General features: G+C 49.3%; 1 protein-coding gene across 4 annotated transcripts in view; it reads left to right on the top strand.

Annotated features, from left to right (window-relative positions):
• LOC120510578 (mitogen-activated protein kinase kinase kinase 3-like) overlaps positions 1–16305 on the top strand; it is a 77146-nt gene that overhangs the window by 38012 nt on the left and 22829 nt on the right. For 3 of the 4 annotated variants that reach the window (XM_039726519.1, XM_039726520.1, XM_039726522.1), the window contains 4 exons: positions 6791–6834; positions 7821–7920; positions 12911–13024; positions 14537–14648. In XM_039726519.1, the coding sequence (XP_039582453.1) occupies positions 6791–6834; positions 7821–7920; positions 12911–13024; positions 14537–14648 (370 nt within the window). The remainder of the gene's footprint in view (positions 1–6790; positions 6835–7820; positions 7921–12910; positions 13025–14536; positions 14649–16305) is intronic. The other variant, XM_039726521.1, reaches the window with a different exon arrangement.

Below are 16305 nucleotides of genomic sequence, written 5' to 3'. Positions count from 1 at the left end.
CCCCTGAGTCCTGGTCAGGTGTGGCAGCCACTACCTTGTCCTGCCTCTCTACCTTGTGGGAATTCCATGGACACCCTTTTCCTTCCTCACGTGAGGTAAAGCAGAGCTGTTCTTTGGGAACAGAGGGATCCTTCTCACATTATTCCTAGTGCAGCTTCTGCACTTGTATTCCTCTGTTTCTCCTTTAATCACTCTGTTATTCCTTGTGCATCCTCTGGCATGGCTGGAAGGAGCCCTTTCAGGCTCTCTCTTGGACTGAACAAGGGAGTTTGTTCATAGAAATGTCCCTGAAGAGGGGAAGAAGGAAACAGGAGAATGAAGATTTGTGTTGTGTTATTAAGGAAAAAGATGAGTGGAATAAGAAGGGAAACCCCGAATAATTAGGAAATCCTGAACAAAAGGATGGAGGGAGAAAAGAGCAATTAAATTAGCATTTATTTTGGATCTATTTATGTTCACATCCATTCATTTCTATAAATAGCACTTGGCAACTGGCAGTATGAAGCTGCTTGTCAGTGGGCCTCTGTCACAGCCAATGACAGCCAGCAGCTCCTCTGCCACCTTAATCACCATGGCAAATTCTCCCACGGCAATTAAATGTTGGTAGGAAATGTTTCTCCATGTACATCAAATGTCAGACTGTCCTAAAAGTTGTTCTTTTAGTAAATTACCTGTGGACTGTTCTCTTCGGCAAGCTGGGTGCAAGACAAGGCTTGCTCATAATTCCAGTAAAATACAGCTCATTTTGTAGGGCTCCCTGTGGGTCTTTGAGCTGCCTGAAAAGGTGTTTGGCTTTATCACCTGGAGAATATGGTGTGGATGGGGGAAGATGGGAGTCTCTATGAGGGGATCTGCAGGAATTTCCCCACCTGGGGAGCAGAAACAAGGGGGCAAATCACTGACTGGGAAAGCCTTGGCTGGAGATGGCAGAGGCAGGGGAGTCCTAAGGATTTAAGAGGCTTTCCCATGTCTGGATGTGGAGCTGACTTGGGTGCAAAGAGGGTGATACCAGTGAGAAATCCAGCTGAAAAAAAGCTCTTCCCTGCCAGGTGGGTGGTTTTAGATAAACGTTTTGAAGCCTGTGATTTCTAGTGCTGTCTGAAACAGAAATGTCTGCAACAGGCAGCAGTGAACCTTCTAGACATCATCTTTGTGCTGTCCTCTGAGCTGCGCAGGTGCTTTTAGAGGGGAAAAAAAGCTGCAAAGATCCGGAGGGACTGGGATATATTGTGCCTTCTGCCCCTGCAATGATAAAGGGGCAATGCCAGACAAACTGCTTTCTGTCTGGTTGCTGAATAACCCGGCGTGCGTGGGGGTTCTGTGCAGATAATTCCCAGTGACGTGCGTTAGTCATCTCCTCTTGCGGTCTGTGGCCGCGCTCCAGCTGTCTGGCGCGCAAGGAACGTCCCGCTGCTGAGGGCAGGGGCGAGCACAGGGCTGATGCAAACGACCTGCACCTTGGGGAAGTGTAGGAGTCCCCTCAGCCTGGCCCTGTGGCGCTGATTCCTCTCAGCCAGAGCCAGGAGCTGAGGAGGAATCCCACCGCTTTGCGGCTTTGTGCGAAGGGAGTGACTCGAGCGCGGCTCCGCGGGGTTTTCTCGTTGTTTCCTAATCCAGAGAGTAGAAAATGAGGGAAGTGAAATCAAACCCTCTGATTACCCTGTGGCGTGCAAAAGTGGGTGTATTTCACTGCCCCTGTGCTACCCAGGGGGGAAACTGAGGCAAAATAAGTGCCCAAAATCTTGTGGGTGGATATGAGCAAGGCTGGAATGAGCAGCACCAAGGGGAATAGGAGGCCCCTCGTGATGATTTTTCCTGCCTTTCTTGACCACAGAAGGGTTAATGCTGAAGTCAGAGGCTTGTCCCAGTTGGTTTGTGAGGCAGCTGTGGATTTGGGTGGAAGAAGTGCCCTAAAGACCCCATCCTTGTGATGTCTCAGCATGGGAAAAGTTGTCCTCTGGTTAGGTTTGACAGGAGCAGGGCTAAAGCAAGCCACAGAAGTGGGGTCTGGACAGAGCACTGTTTCTGATGGCAGTGGAGTTTAGGAGGAGGAAAAGACATGACAGGGGAAATCTTTGAATTTGTGCTAGTCTGGGATTTTCCCCAGTGGCAGCTTTAGTTTTTTCAGTGACACAGACAGGCTTGGAGGTGCAGGGCAGAATTTAATCTGACTGGTTGTTGGGCATGCAGGGGGACATGCTTAAGTGAGATTTGGCCATGGGATGGTATCAGTTTAGGTCCCCTAGACATTTTAAAATGGATTACATCAAGAAAAAGTATGGTGGTACCCAAAAGAAGGTAAGGAGAGTGAAAGCTTAAATCAACAATAATAGGGGAAGAGTGTTTATCAAGACAAAGGAAAAAGTATACTACAGAAGTAAGAGACTCCCTGCCTGCCTCTGCCATTAGACAGCCTTCTCCACGGGCTCAGCTTGGATCTGTACCCCAATTTGAGCAACCCCCTGGCTGTTCAGCAGAGAGGGTGCTCAGCATCTTCTGCTCCTCCAGAGCCGCTTCCATTTTAGGACTAGCTGCTTGTTTTCCTGCTCTCCGTGTGTGCTTTTATTACAAACAGCAGTCAGCTCTTCAGGGATCTCTGTATAAGATCATGATTCACCTCGTTTGGAAACACTTTTTCTGTTTTTTTTCCAACGTTTTCCTTAATCTAAACCAGCACACAGGGCTGTTGCTCCAGCTCTGAGGGCCAAGCTTGGCCAAGACTGCTGGGGTACATGGACCCCAGCCAAAAGGCAAAAGCAGTTGCCCCTTTTCTCCCCAGATTCCCATCTGAATTCTGTCTCTGAAGCTTGGAAGTTGTGGTCTTTTCTCTGTGAAATCTGAATTTTTGAGGAAAGAGCCAAAAATACCTCAAGGAAAGCCTGGAAGGATGGTGATGGGTTTGTGGCCGCAGCAGCGGCTTTGCTTTTTCCTTTCGGAGGAATATGGCAAGAAGGAGTAAAATACCGTTTGTTTGCAGGGCTGGAGGAAATGCCAGCACAAGTATTTTGGAGAAGAAATTATTGTAGAAACGAAGGGAATGACTGTGGTATTTCCTGTCAGGGCTGTCGCTGGTTTTGTTTGTGTCGCAGCGGGGTCTGCAGGCGCCAGCTGCGCCGTGGGCTCCTCCGCGCCCCGCGCGGAAACGCGCACGGAGAGGGAAAACTGCTCAGTGCTCACAGCCCAGGAGGCCAAACTCCTTAGTTCTGTGCTTCTCTCTACCATTCTGCTGCTTCAGAGAGTGAACCACAGAATGGTTTGAGCTGGGAAGGGTTTTAAAGGCCAGAGTGTCTGCCGTGAGCAGGGACATGTCGCTAGACGACGTTGCTCAGTCCAACCTGGCCTTGAGCACGTCCAGGGATGGAGCATCCACAGCTTTTCTGTGCAACCTGTTCCAGTGTCTCAGCAACCCAGTGGTAGAAAATATCTTCCTTACATCCAGCCTCAATCTAGCCTCTTGCTGTTGAAAACTGTTGCCCTCCTCCAGTCACTACAGGACCCAGTAAAAAGTCTCTCTCCATCTTATAAAGCCCCTTTTTTATATTGAAATGTTGCATGAAGGTCTCCATGGAGCCTTCTCCTCCCCAATCTAGGCTATCTCTTCATACCTTAGCCAAAACCTCTCCTGCCTTTGTGCCTCAGTTTCCCTTGCTTGCTCCATCTCCTGCCTGAGCTCTCACAGTGCTGATGAAAATATTGTTTAAATGCTCCGCCAGAGCTCAGGGTTTAAGGCTAGTGCTGTGGCTGTCCTCACCCCTCTCCTGCACTGTATTTAACACAAGCCTTTGGATGTCTCAGCTTGTTCTCCACCCACTAAGGGCCTCTTGATTGAAGAACAGGGCTGCCCTTGACCTCATGTGACACCTGATGGCAGGGTCAGTGAATAGTTCAACCTGGGTTGTGCAAGCGGGAGTCACATTCCTCACAAAATTGCAAAAGTGGGTAGGACCCAGCAGCTTCCACCACCCACACCTTTTCCACCTCAACATTTGCACGCTGTGTTGGGTTCCTGGTGGAGGAGGTGCTGGTCCTGCATTCCCCCTGATTGTTCATTTGAGGTGCTGGGTGCAGACTCACACGAGGTTCTGCTCCAGCACTTGGCAGTGCCCCAGGCTCCCTGTGTAATCTTAAACCAGTTACTGCAAACCAGACTTCCATGGGTGTAAAAAATCACAGCCTGCTCCAGCATTTAGGAAGTGCTTTGCATCCCCTGAGATTTCCTAGTACTTTGGGCACTACCCACTCTTTTTTTTTTTTTTTAAGAAGGGAAAAAGTATTTTATGCTGATAGCAGTGATGAATTCAGCTTGAGCTGTAGGTCAAAAACATGAGCAAGCCAAGGGAAGCCTGAAAAATTAAACTGTAATCAACTTCTCAGACTGATAAATATGAATTTATCCCTCTTCCAAATGCTTGCGAGCTAAAGGTCTTGGTTTCTTGGAGGGAGGCAAGAGGTTAGTGTGTTTTATATTGAAGAAAAATGTTATCTAATTAAGAAATAAAGTGGGTTTTCATTTCCCTGTTGCAGCCAATGTGTTTGTAGCTCTGCTCAGAAGCAGAGCAGTGTGGGGCAGCTGGCGTCCTTCTGCTGGCACCAGGCCACGGCACATCAGCCTTGTTGTTGATGTAGAAGAAAAGGATGCAGCAGGGTCGTGGCTCATTTTTTTTCATTTTCTTCTCTCTCTGGAGCTTTAGACAAGTGTTCTGACATTTTCCAGCCACAAGCTGTTTTTCAAAACTTGTTTGTCTGTGAAATTTGTGCTGTTCAGCACGACCAGGCAGCGTGTGCTGCATCCCAGCTCAGCGCACTGTTTGGGGCTGTGCTGAAAGTGAAACCTGTGTTTTGAAAGGTTTCCTGCAGTGAGGCCAGAGCTGTGTGAGCTCTTCCCCTTTCACGTCCTGCTCTTTGTAAGGAGAAACCTTGAAAGTTCCTTGTCCTGATTTTTTTTTCTCTCTCTCTTTCTTTAGAGAAAGGTTTTGTGGTTCTAGTCACTGGCCAATTTATTGCCAGCCTCCAGGAGGAATAAACCAGCCAGGCCTTCCAGAGAGGCACATACAAATAAAAATTGGCATGAAAGAGCCTGTATAATTTCTTTTCCAGCAAAGATAGCCCAAGGTGGCAATACCACCTGATTTGCCTGTCTCTCCAGAATGATTTGAACCTTCAGCACTAGGTTGGTTATGGTCATCTCTTCTCATTTGGAATGTTGGACTGGTTTAGAATTAATCTGATATTTTTACAAGTTGGGCCTGGTTCTGGAAATGAACCTGGCGACTCTCCAAACTTTGTGTGTCTGGAGAACTGGCTTTAGCCAGCGAGGTGATGTAAGTGCCTGTGTAGCACAGGGCTGTATCGCTGCTGGAGTGCCCCACTTGGTGACTGTCCCAGCACTGGTTCTTCCCAGCCCTTCCGGAAGCACAGAAAATGCCACGAGCAGAGATAACAAGGATGCATTTTGGGTGATCCAGCGTGTTTACCCTGAATCTGTTCAAGCTTTTCAACAGAATTGCCTCCAGCCTTGACTTCCTGAATTTCAGTGGGTGTTTGCAGAACTTGAGGAGCTGTCGCTCGAAAAACAAACCCGAGGGCTCCGGTCCAGCTCGTTTTCCTCGTTAGGAACAAAGCTGTTTCACTGCAGCTCTGCTTTCCCTCTGAGAGGATGGAAAGTGTGCCTTCACACACTGGCAGCCCAGGCCCAGAGATAAGTGCTGTGCTCAGGAAGGGCTGTCACCCACCCAGCTGGGAGTTATCCCTGCGAGACGCTGGTGGCGCGGGACCGAGCCCTCCCTGCGGTTACACCTCGGAGGGAGGTGGCCAGGACTTCTCCCTGCATGGGAAGAGAGCTGTGTGAGGAGGCTGGTGGGCACTGTGGGGAGGAAAATGCTGGTTAAGTGGGGTGACTAGACCTGGTCTGGGGAGTAAAGAGGGCTTTGATCTGCTTTGGAGACCGTCGGAAAGTCCTGGAATGATCTAAGGGATGCTAGAGGGATGCTTGGCTCAGACTTGGCCTGAGGAGCTGAAGGAATGAAAAAGCTCCTTGTGGTCTTGATTGCTGCTAAACATGCACAAACAGAGGATGGGAGAAGTGGTTTTTACTGGTTCCTGCACAGCTGTGTGCCCAGTGTGCCTGTGATTCCACTGGCTCTTCTTTGGGTAAATTTTGTGGTTTCTCTTGAGGTGAGCAGTGGGTCAGTTCAGGGAGGGCATTGGCTGTGCATCGTGTATTGGGCCTCATACACTTTGCATTTTGTAGCAACCAGCCCTTCAACCATCCCACCACTGTTGGCTTTAAAATTTCAGACTGTCTCCACTTCCATTATAGAATGCTTGCTTTTGATTCTTAATTCTTCACCCCAAATATTCCTGTGTACTAGTAAGCATCCTTTGAGCTTTGTTTTTTGGGTTTCCAACAGAAAAGTACTGGGGTGAAACCATGGGAAGCACTGAAAGTGGACAGGCATCAGACACTTGCCATAATGGCCTCTTTGATATTAGTGCCTTGCTCCCAAGAGTTCAGAACCATTTTCAGCCTTATGAATTCATTTTATTAAGACTAACAGTTATAGAGGAGAGTGTCTTCTTGCTTACAGAAGAGCTTATTTTTTGACAAACATATTCCTCAGCAATGTGGAGTGTCCCCTAAGGTTGTGAGTCCACCAGGCAGCTTGGCCTAAATGAACCAGATGCATTACAGAGTTAGGAGAGTCTCCCTGAGAGCTCCTCTCAGCTTTGGGTCTGTGGGTCAATCCAGGATGCAGTTTGGGACCTCACCATTCTCTGCTTTTTCTTTCAGCAGCGAAATGTCAGGATCAAGTTTGAATATGAAGGAGAGAAAAGGTAGGTACCTACTCCAGTCCCCTGTGAACACAGGGAAAAAATACCTTTTCCACCCAACACTGTCCAGCTGACTTCAGCCAGGATTCATTCCCCTAAAATCAGCTTCACTTTTATATGCAAGAGCCCTGCCTCATCATCCCATTTGCCACAAGAAGCTCCTGGGATTTGCACGCAGGCAAAATGGTTCCAAGCTGGAAGTCATTAAATGCCTCTTTTACCAAGGACATTGGGAGCACACTTGGAACCTTTTCTCTTGTTAATTCTTGAGCCCTGCTGAACCCACAGTGGAGCTGGAACTCTACAGAAATGTGTCCTTTGATTAGCAGTCCATGACACTTACTTAAGATAACCAGATTTTGGGCATGGGTCCCATAAAAATAGGGCTGGGAGTTAAAGCTTGTCCGCCCTTCCCTGCTTGACATTTTCATGGAATCACCTCTGCTTGGTGACTGTGACAGGGCAGGACACAGGCTGATGGTCCAAGGTGCATGTTAAAGCCAAAGAAAATTTAAGTAGTGTTATTTTAGGGTTAGACTCTACCTGCTGTGAGTACCTATAGAGGTGCTGTGTGTGATGGTACAGGAGTGTCACAGGATGCCAAACTGCATCGTCCCCACTTCCAGCCCTCCTCCCCATTCAGAGCCTCCTGCTGAAAACAGAGATGATAAATCACTGACCATTGCCTGATCTGGGTTTTCTCCAGTGGAGTGCTGCTGGACTTCCTTTTTTTTTTTCCACCTGTACTAATGTTAGAGGGAGGAGCAGAGGAGCTGCACAAAGATTATTGGTAGATATTCTTGCAGAGTTGTCAGGTCCCCTCTTGGGCACAGCAGAGGAGCAGCATTTCTGTGAGTGCAAAGTCAAGGAGCAGTTTTTATGCTTCATGATGGAATACAAGCCCTTTCTTCAGTACTGTCAGTCAAATCCCAAATTCCAGTATGCTTCTGCTAAACTGAGACTGTTGTTGTATTTGTTTGTGTTTACAGGATTATCCAGTTTCCAAGACCAGTCAAATTCAAGGAAGTGGTGCAGAAGGTCACGGACGCTTTTGGGCAGACGATGGACTTGGTCTGTGTGAACAATGAGGTACTCTTCTCCTTTCTGCTGAGGGGCAGCTTTGGGGTGCCTGCTGCCAACTTCAGGATTCAGCAGTGGTTTGTTCTGAAGGCCCTGATTCTGTGTTTTACTTGGATCTGAAGAAAAATAACCTTATTTTGTGGCTCCCAGCTAGTGAGTGCACAAGAGCTGTTGTGTGAACACAGCTCAGAGGGATTCTCAGCCCTCAAGCCAGGCTTTTCTTTTGTCAAAATCATTCCAAGGGAGGCCTGTTACACAGGAACATTGTCTTTCCCCTCACTCCATCAGGGATGTGAAGCCTTCCCACCTCGGGGGCAGTTGCAGGAGCGTGAAGTGCAGGGCAGGAGGGACAGTGCTGCTCACACAGTGTTCTTTTATCCAGCCCTGACTTTGTCTCACCCAAACCCCCGGCACGACGTGCACGTTCTTGTGGCTGGGTCTGCAGTGAAATGTGCATCACTGGACGTTCCTCCAGCAGCCCCTGTGGCCACATAAAAGCAGCCAAGGAGCCCTCCCTCTGCAAGCCTTGCATTTTAAGGCTAGGAGGCCTTTCTCCTCCATCATTCATCACATAGGCCTCTGTGTTTTTCCCACTTTTGAGCTCAGCACTGTGTGTGAGAGGAGGATCCTGCTGAGGGCTGTTAGCAGAAGGGGGAAATCCTTGGCATCTCCTTTGGTGTGCTCAGTATTTTCCTGTGGGGCATCTCCAGCCACTGGACTCTCAGGGTGGGTTTGGCTTTGGGAAGGAGGAGAGGGCCAAATGGCAAAGAGGTGGGCTTTTAAACACAGATCCTTTTGGATCTGCCCTGGCAGCTGGCTTGATCAAGTATTAATTGCAGGTGACCTGCAGCCTTTGATTAGAGTATGAATGGAGAGAGAGATCCTGAAGAGACCTTTCTTCTTTTTTTTTCACCCCATTTATTATTTTCTCCCTTCTGTTTCAATAGAGATTTGCTCCACAAAGCAATTTGCTATTCTTTTACAATAGGTACCTCATGATACCAAAGTGTCCACTGGGTTTTGACTTTGAATGCAGTCAGGTTTCTAATCTTGGGCATTCTTTGACAGCCCTCCCGGGAAAAGCCTGCCATTGAATTCCCCAGGAATGACTCATTTCATTCCAGGTTTCTTCCCACTGGAAGAGGATTTCTTTCCAACAACAGCAAACAGAAGCTTAAATAATGCATTTTATCCCATGTTAGAGACTGTCTTTTCTGCCATGTGCACAGCACATAGCAGGGCCATGAGCAGGCCTTTGGGTACTCCTGGTTTCTTAGGGCAGTGCTTTGTTTTCCTACACTTAAAAGTTCCACCTCGTGAGAGCCCACAGCTTTGGGAAGATGTCTGAGGAATAGCAACTCAGGGTTGTTGTTCTGGAAACACTGTAAACAGACAAGAGGGGTCTTTGGGGACACAGCCTACGTGCACACGTGGTGACACCCCAGCATCTGGCTCCTGGGTCAGGGGTTTGGGTGTCATGACTGCAAGTTTCAGAGGGAACATGACCACAGACTCATTGCAGTTAAATATTTCACCCTGTCTTTATGCCCAGGGGAGCTGTGCAGTAATTCTTTGCTGCCATCAGACACCTCTCCTGCAGTGGCACCTCGTAGACCAAATTTAGACTGAGGTCAGCAGGCCCCTGCAGAATCTCACTGAGTGGCAATGCCTGTCCTGGTGGAGGAGGTGTCCTGAAGCCAGGCTCAGTGAGATGAGCATGCCAACTGGGTGGAGCAGGGGCACACATGAATCACATCCTGGTGGGACCACGGAATCAGCAGGCTGGGGCTGCTGTAGATAAGAGCAGGGCCTGGCCATGGGTGTCCCCCGTGGGGAATGTCTGTGCTAGCTCTAGGCTGGGCTCATCTTTCTGAGGAGTGGGACAGCAAAGCCTGGCCTGGCCAGGGGCAGCACAGACACCAGCTTGTGTGTGACCTTGGGCAGAAGTTCACTGAACCTCCCTGTGCCACCACTTCTCTTCTGACCTCCTGCTGTCTCCTCCCAGGCTGCCCCTCAGCATCATTCTGAGAGCTTAGGGAGAGTTCAAGCCTGGGGAAATGGCAGAGGGGAGGGAGGAGATAAAAGCATATTTAACAAACATTTGTCGAGAATTGTTGATGCCAGTTGGTCCTGCATTGGGCAGGAAGATGAACTAATTGACCTCTCAGATTTTTCCCCAACCCTGTTTCCTACAATTCTTTGGCTTTCTGCAGTGTCTTAGGAGTGAGGTCTGACAGTGCTGCTGTAGCTGGTGAAACCTCAGCCTTTGCTCTCACATTTTCAACCTGCCCTGGAGAGACCATCAAGTCCCCCACTAAAACATCAGGCTCCAGGGGAGGAATCTATTTAAAAGCAAGTTAAAAAATCCAATAAGCTCTGTTTGTGCAACTTCTGTGTAGGTAACCTTTGCTGTTAATCACAGCTACTCAGTCTTTAGATCAAATAAACCCAGTTTCTGGAAATCCACCCTGGCAATTACCTCCATGGTTCTGCACGAGTCTGTTTTGAGTTTCATGCCTAGCAGATACCTGTTCCTGATATCCATATGTGCCACAGTCTGGAAGCCAAACGGAGCAGAATTTTCTCTCCAGATGTGGGTAATAGGTAAAGCCAAGCTAAATACTTGGCTCCAATCCCTTTTACAAGAGGGCAATTTCTCCCTGATGTTTTTGGCTCCTCTGAAGGAGGCATGCAAACATGTTCATGTTGTGATGTTGGAGAGAGATGGAGTGACCTACAGAACATTCTGTTCAGAGCAGCAGCTGGGGGATTGCTCTGAGCACTTGTGAGCAGCTCAGTGAAGGGATGGGTGAGCAGTGGGGCTGAGCTTACAGTTCAAATTCTGCTTGGTGGTGCAACAAGGGAGAGCAGCTCTCCACCATTCTCGGTTCTGTCTGGGGGTGTGTAGAGCAGGAGCCTTGTGTGCTTGAGGCAGAGCCTTTGTGAACCTCAGGAGAGTAAAGCAGTGTCCCAAGGGAATCTCTCCATCTCTACTGCTTAAGGGATCAGGCTGAGCACTGCACTTAGGAGACATACTCAGTGCCATCTCTGCCTGATATCTGTGGGGAATACAGGTTGTTCACTCAAATATGAATGAAGGATGAGAGAAAAATCACAGGATGGGTCAGGCTGCAAGGCACCACAAAGGGTGATCTGGTTCAACCTCCCTTCTTCAGCAGGGTCTAGAAGAGAGAGGGAAGAACATGGCACAGGGTTGTGTCTGGATGGTTCTGGAATATCCCCAGGCAGGGAGACCCCACAGCCTTTCTGGACAGTCTGTTCAGGGCTCAGTCACTGCACAGGGAAGAAGTTCTACCTCATGTCCAGAGGGAACTTCCTGGGCATCAGTTCCAGCCCATTCCTTTGGTGCCATTGCTGGAGCCCACAGAGCAGGGCCTGGTCCCTGCTCTGAGCCCTCCCTGCAGACAGGCACAGACAGGGATGAGGTCCCCTCTCAGCGTCTCCTCTTGAGCATGAACAGCTCCAGCTCCTTCAGCCTTCCCTCGTAAGAGAGATGCTCCAATCCCTTCATCTTCCTTGCAGCCTCAGCTGGCCCTGCTGCAGGAGCTGCCTGTCTCTCTTGAGTCCAGATGTGTTTTCTCTTGGGCACAGCACTCCAGATGTGCTCACAGGGCTGGGCAGAGGGGCAGGATCCCTTCCCTGACCTGCTGCAAGTGCTCTTCCCAGTGCTCCCCAGGGTATCACTGGCCTTCTTGGCCAGGAGCACACAGCCTGAGGTGTATTTGCCTACAGGCCACCAGCCAAACCCTTGGCACCACCCTGGGATCAAAAAGGTTGTCCCAGTGGGCTTGTGAGCATCACCTTGTGTGGCAGCTTCTCTGAGGTGGGTTTGCTGTGGCTGGGGACAGGAGCTCTGCTCACCCAGAGGGCTGAGCCACCTTTCAGGAGTTCTGGGAAGCTGTGGCTCCCAGTGAGAGCCTGCTGGGAGCTGTGGCTGCTCGGTGCCTTTGGTCAGTGGAGTTGCAGTGTACTTTGGCACAGGCATGAGAATAACATGTGCTGTGTTGGATCCAGTGCCCGAGGCAACCTGCAGAGGCTGAGGCCTGTTTGGGAAGAGATTAGGCAGAATATCCTGGAATGAGGGGCAAGAAGTTGTGCTTTTAATCTTAGCCCAGGGCAGCAGAAGGCCACAGAGCTCCTCTGAAGTGCAGCTGTGTCAGGCTTTGCAGGCTGTCTGCAGGACATGGTACACCACACAGCGAGGTTGGCAGGGTCACATTCCCCGTGGAGCTATGAGGGCAATAGTCTGCCATTTCCTTTTCCCAGGAAAACATCAGGACTTTTTGCTGTCTGACAGACACAGCAATGTGTAGTTCTCTGTTCTTACAAAGAGCAGAAGCTGAATTTGTTCTGCTGGGAGTGAAAGAAGCGGTTCTTGGAAGGAGAGCAATGCACACCTTTCACATCAAAAGGGAAAAGACTTTTATTTGTGGGATGTTCCCTGGTTTCACCTGATGGCCAGACACTAGGGATCTGTGTCAGTGTGCAGGAACAGAGATTGCAGCAGTAGGGAAGGGCCCAAGGCATCTGCCAGAGTAAATCCTTGGGTGCAACTTACTGGTGTCTTGGAGCACCACTGCATGACCATCAACCCAGCAAGAACGTGTGGGGTTGTTTTGGGGCTGGGTAGCAGCAGGTCCTGCTGCAGAATCACAGCAGCCCCAGAACAGCAGGCAGCAATCCCAAAGTTTCATCCCAGCCCTCTCCTTTTCCCACACTGGATTGCTGGTGTGACCTTTAAGCTTTCTCCTTGCAGATGTTGTTTGTTGTGAATTTTTTTTTGCATCTGTTCTTTGGTAAATGAGGTCTTGGAAGAAAATATTAGAGCTGGAGGGCATGGGGCCCCCATTTTCCATCGTCTCCTTGGGTTCCTCCCTCATCCCCCATTCCCAGGCTGCTCCCTGTAGGAATCTGCCTCCTTCTGTTTACCCAGAAGTGTGACATTGCCATCCTCTGGTGTTTGTTTAATCCCTTCCAGCTCCTGATCCCACTGAAATCCCAGGAAGATTTGGACAAAGCGATGGAACAGTTGGAGCTGAGCCCTTCCCTGAAGAGCCTGCGGATCCTTGTGAGCGCTCCAAAGAAAGCGAATGTGAGCCCTTCACCTTCTCTGCTCTTCTGTGTGCGGCCTGCCATGCCTTGTTGTTGTGCTGGGGAGTGGAAAGGAGCCTCCTGATGGTGCAGAGCAGAGGGCAGGCTGGTTATGAGGGGGCTCAGCCCTGCTCTGGCTCAGCTGCTCGGAAATCTTCCTGTGATAGTAGCCCAGAGGCTGAGCTCAGCTCCCTCTGGCTCCTGCATCCTGTGAGGGGTTAAATACCAGGCTGACTCTCAAACAAGGCTAAAGGCTGAGAGGACTCCTTGTGCTTTCTTTCTGGAGGTGCTGCCACCATTTCTTTTCACTCTCTGTGTTCAGGGTGATGCCCTGGCCCTGGCCATGCTGGGTGGCAGCGTGGGGACTGTTCCCTGCACGTGCTGCAGCCCTGCTGAAGGCTGGGAAGAGCAAACTGGAGAATCCTTCGGTCTCATGCAGAACTGCCTGGGTTTTTTCCATCTTTATTTATTTATTAGCTTTTTCCTGAGCTCAGTGGTTTTGCAGTTAAGCCTGTTAGCTTGACCTCGCTTGCACAGAGTGTCTTGCCAAAGCACATGTCGTGCTGCCCCAAGCACAGGCTGTAAGGCAAGGGATTTGTGGATGTTGCAACTCTGTTTCTTCTCTTTGTTTCCTAGAAGTACTGGAGAGATTGGGAGTCTTGAAACTCACTTATCCCCATTCTTCTCCGGGTGCTCACAGCCCTTGGAGCTTCTCCACTCTTTTTGAGAGGCTTGGGAAGTGCAGGGAGCAAGTCCCAGGGGAAACTGAGGCATCAGTTGGGGTTTCCTAAACCCTGGGGGGAAATGGGGCAATCTGTGGGAGCACAGCAGTACTGCAAGTCAGCTGCTGAGAGCAGGGGCCAGGTAGATCCCTGCCTGCCCTTGGGAGCAGGTCCATCTCTTCCTGAAGCGTGTGGCCATGCTCCTGTGTGTGAGAGCACACGGTTCTGAGGTCATGCATAAAATTATCATAAAATCACAGTTCACTGTGGCATGTGGTCTTAGAACCTTAGTAAAACCTGGCCACTACCAATTTACCAGCTGGATATGATTTTCTTTGTTCTTCCCTTACCTGTTTTCCCTGATCTTCCCCTCTCTGTTCCTCTGCCCTGTTGCAGAGGAACCTCTGCAGTGCCTCAGCTGCCACTGGAGTCTAGGGAGCAGGGAGGAGAGGGGCTGATTTTGGGATTGCAAGTGTTTCCAGTCCAGTGATCAGTCTCTGTACCATTCTGGAGATATGAAGTGCAGGAACAGTCTTTTATATCAAATATCTGTATTTGCCATTATCTGTGGGAGCTTAGTCTTATTAGACTGTTTTATTAGCAGATGTGAATTGTTTGTGAATGGTTTTTGGATCACTCTAGATTACGTGCATGTCTTCTTTCTTTGTTTGGTTTTTTTTTTTTCAGTAGTTCTTGGGTAATAGGGTCGCTGGGAGCCAAATACAGGGTTTCACATGGTGTGTCCACAGGGCTCTGGCCAATTCTGATCATTCCCTTTGTCTGATCACCAGCTCCTGCAGCCCAACAACAGCAAGCAGCATGAGATGAGGATCTCCAGATCCATGGGTGATATCATGGGCTCCCTGTACAAAGACTCGGAGAGGACGCGCAAGTATTCCACAGGTCAGTGCAACACAGCTCTCCCTGGGGAGCTTTCTGCTGCTTCCACCTGGCCACCACCCTCAAACCTCTTCTTTTGTCACAACCCCGTGGGTGTTACAGGCTGGAAAGCCACCCTGCTGTCCCCCAGAGTGACTCAGTGCAGTTGTGCTCGTCCTCAGCCTGAGGAAGAGAGGCTCTGCAGGTCTGTGCTGAGCAGAGCCACTCTGAGCACAGGAGTGAAGAGAATGGGGCACCAGGGCTGTCACTTGGGGGTGGGAAATGCAGTGATAAAAATTGATTTGATTCCACTGAGCTTTATCAAAGTGAAGGGGGATAATCTGTAGAAAGCCAAGGCTGTTTGGGACCTTTGGTTATTCCTTTAAGCATGTGCTGTTGATCTCTGAGTTTCTGTCCCCTTTTCTCAGGCAGGATAATGTAGCAGAGTGGGCTCAGGCTCCTTAGCTCCTGGGCTGGGACCAGCCTCACCATATAAAGACCAAATAGGTGTCTGTGTGCCACCAGTCTGTTCTTGTGGGTGAAATGCCATCTGTGGTAGCTGTTTCTGGGGTTTCTCAGGGGCATTTGTGCAGTGGTGTCATTCCAGAGAGAGGGATCATCCCTTTCCTTAGAGGTGCTGGAAGTAGGTGCTGCAACCCCTGAAACCAGGCTGGCAAACACCTGATCTCCTCTTGCAGCCCTGCAGGGACTGGAGTTTGTTTGTAGCCTTGTTTTGTTTTCTCTTTGGTTTCCTGAGCTTGAGTTTATGCTTTCCTTGCTTTCTAAAATACTCTGAGCTTTTTGCAATCCTGTTGGTCAGCTGTCTGTAGGAGCTTTTGTGTGAAGAACCTTGGAGGATTTTGTAGAGTGCAGAGCTGGTAAAGCAGTATGTAGGGCTTTGTAGCAGGAGCAGAATTATTCATATTCCAGCCTGCAGGCAGGATGAATGACTTTTTCACACAGTGAATGTTCTCTGCAGTGTCTCTGGGTGCAGGTTATAGGGTAATTTCTACAGATCTTTACCATTTTCATGCAAGTACTTGCCAGCTGTAGAACTGACAGCCTTGAATAAAGTGGGGCCCTCCTTCAGAAATACACATGGAGAAATACTTCATCCTCTAAAGATCCTCTGTACTTATATGGCAGTAAACACTTCCAAACTCTGTGCAACAAATGAGTGTTTTTCTCCAAGGACTCACCCCTTCTCTGTTTCATAGCCTGTGCTGATAACAAATCCTGTGGTTTGCTGCATTTCAGACAAGATGTATAGAAAATGTTCTTTTCTATAGACAGCATAGCCCTTGTGCAGCCATGCCCAGCTCTCACTGATGCCAGGGGTGGGTGGCACATGTGCAAGGGCTCTCCTTGAGCCTGGTGTTTGGAAGTAACAGGGTTATCTTTTTCTATCTTTTTTTTTCCTAGCTCACATGGTTTTTGAGAGTTTGGCACAGTCACTAGATAACCCTGAATGAAAAGCACACATAAAGCACAGAGTCTCAGCAGGAAATGTGCTTGAGCAAAACTTCTCTGCTGCCCTGTTTGTTTTTTGGGTTTTTTTGGTACATGTTAGGCTGTTAATGAACAAAGAGCCGTGGCACTGGGAGCTGTCACTGACGTGTGAGCCTGAGCATGATGGGCAGGGTTGATTCCTTGTGTAGCAGTGGGAAGATGGATTCTTGCA

Source organism: Passer montanus, unplaced genomic scaffold, assembly GCF_014805655.1.
Source record: "Passer montanus isolate IOZ18808 unplaced genomic scaffold, ASM1480565v1 scaffold59, whole genome shotgun sequence".
Classification (NCBI taxonomy): Eukaryota; Metazoa; Chordata; class Aves; order Passeriformes; family Passeridae; genus Passer; species Passer montanus.
The sequence above is the reverse complement of the archived record's forward strand: the minus strand, read 5'-3'. Positions and strand labels throughout refer to the sequence as shown.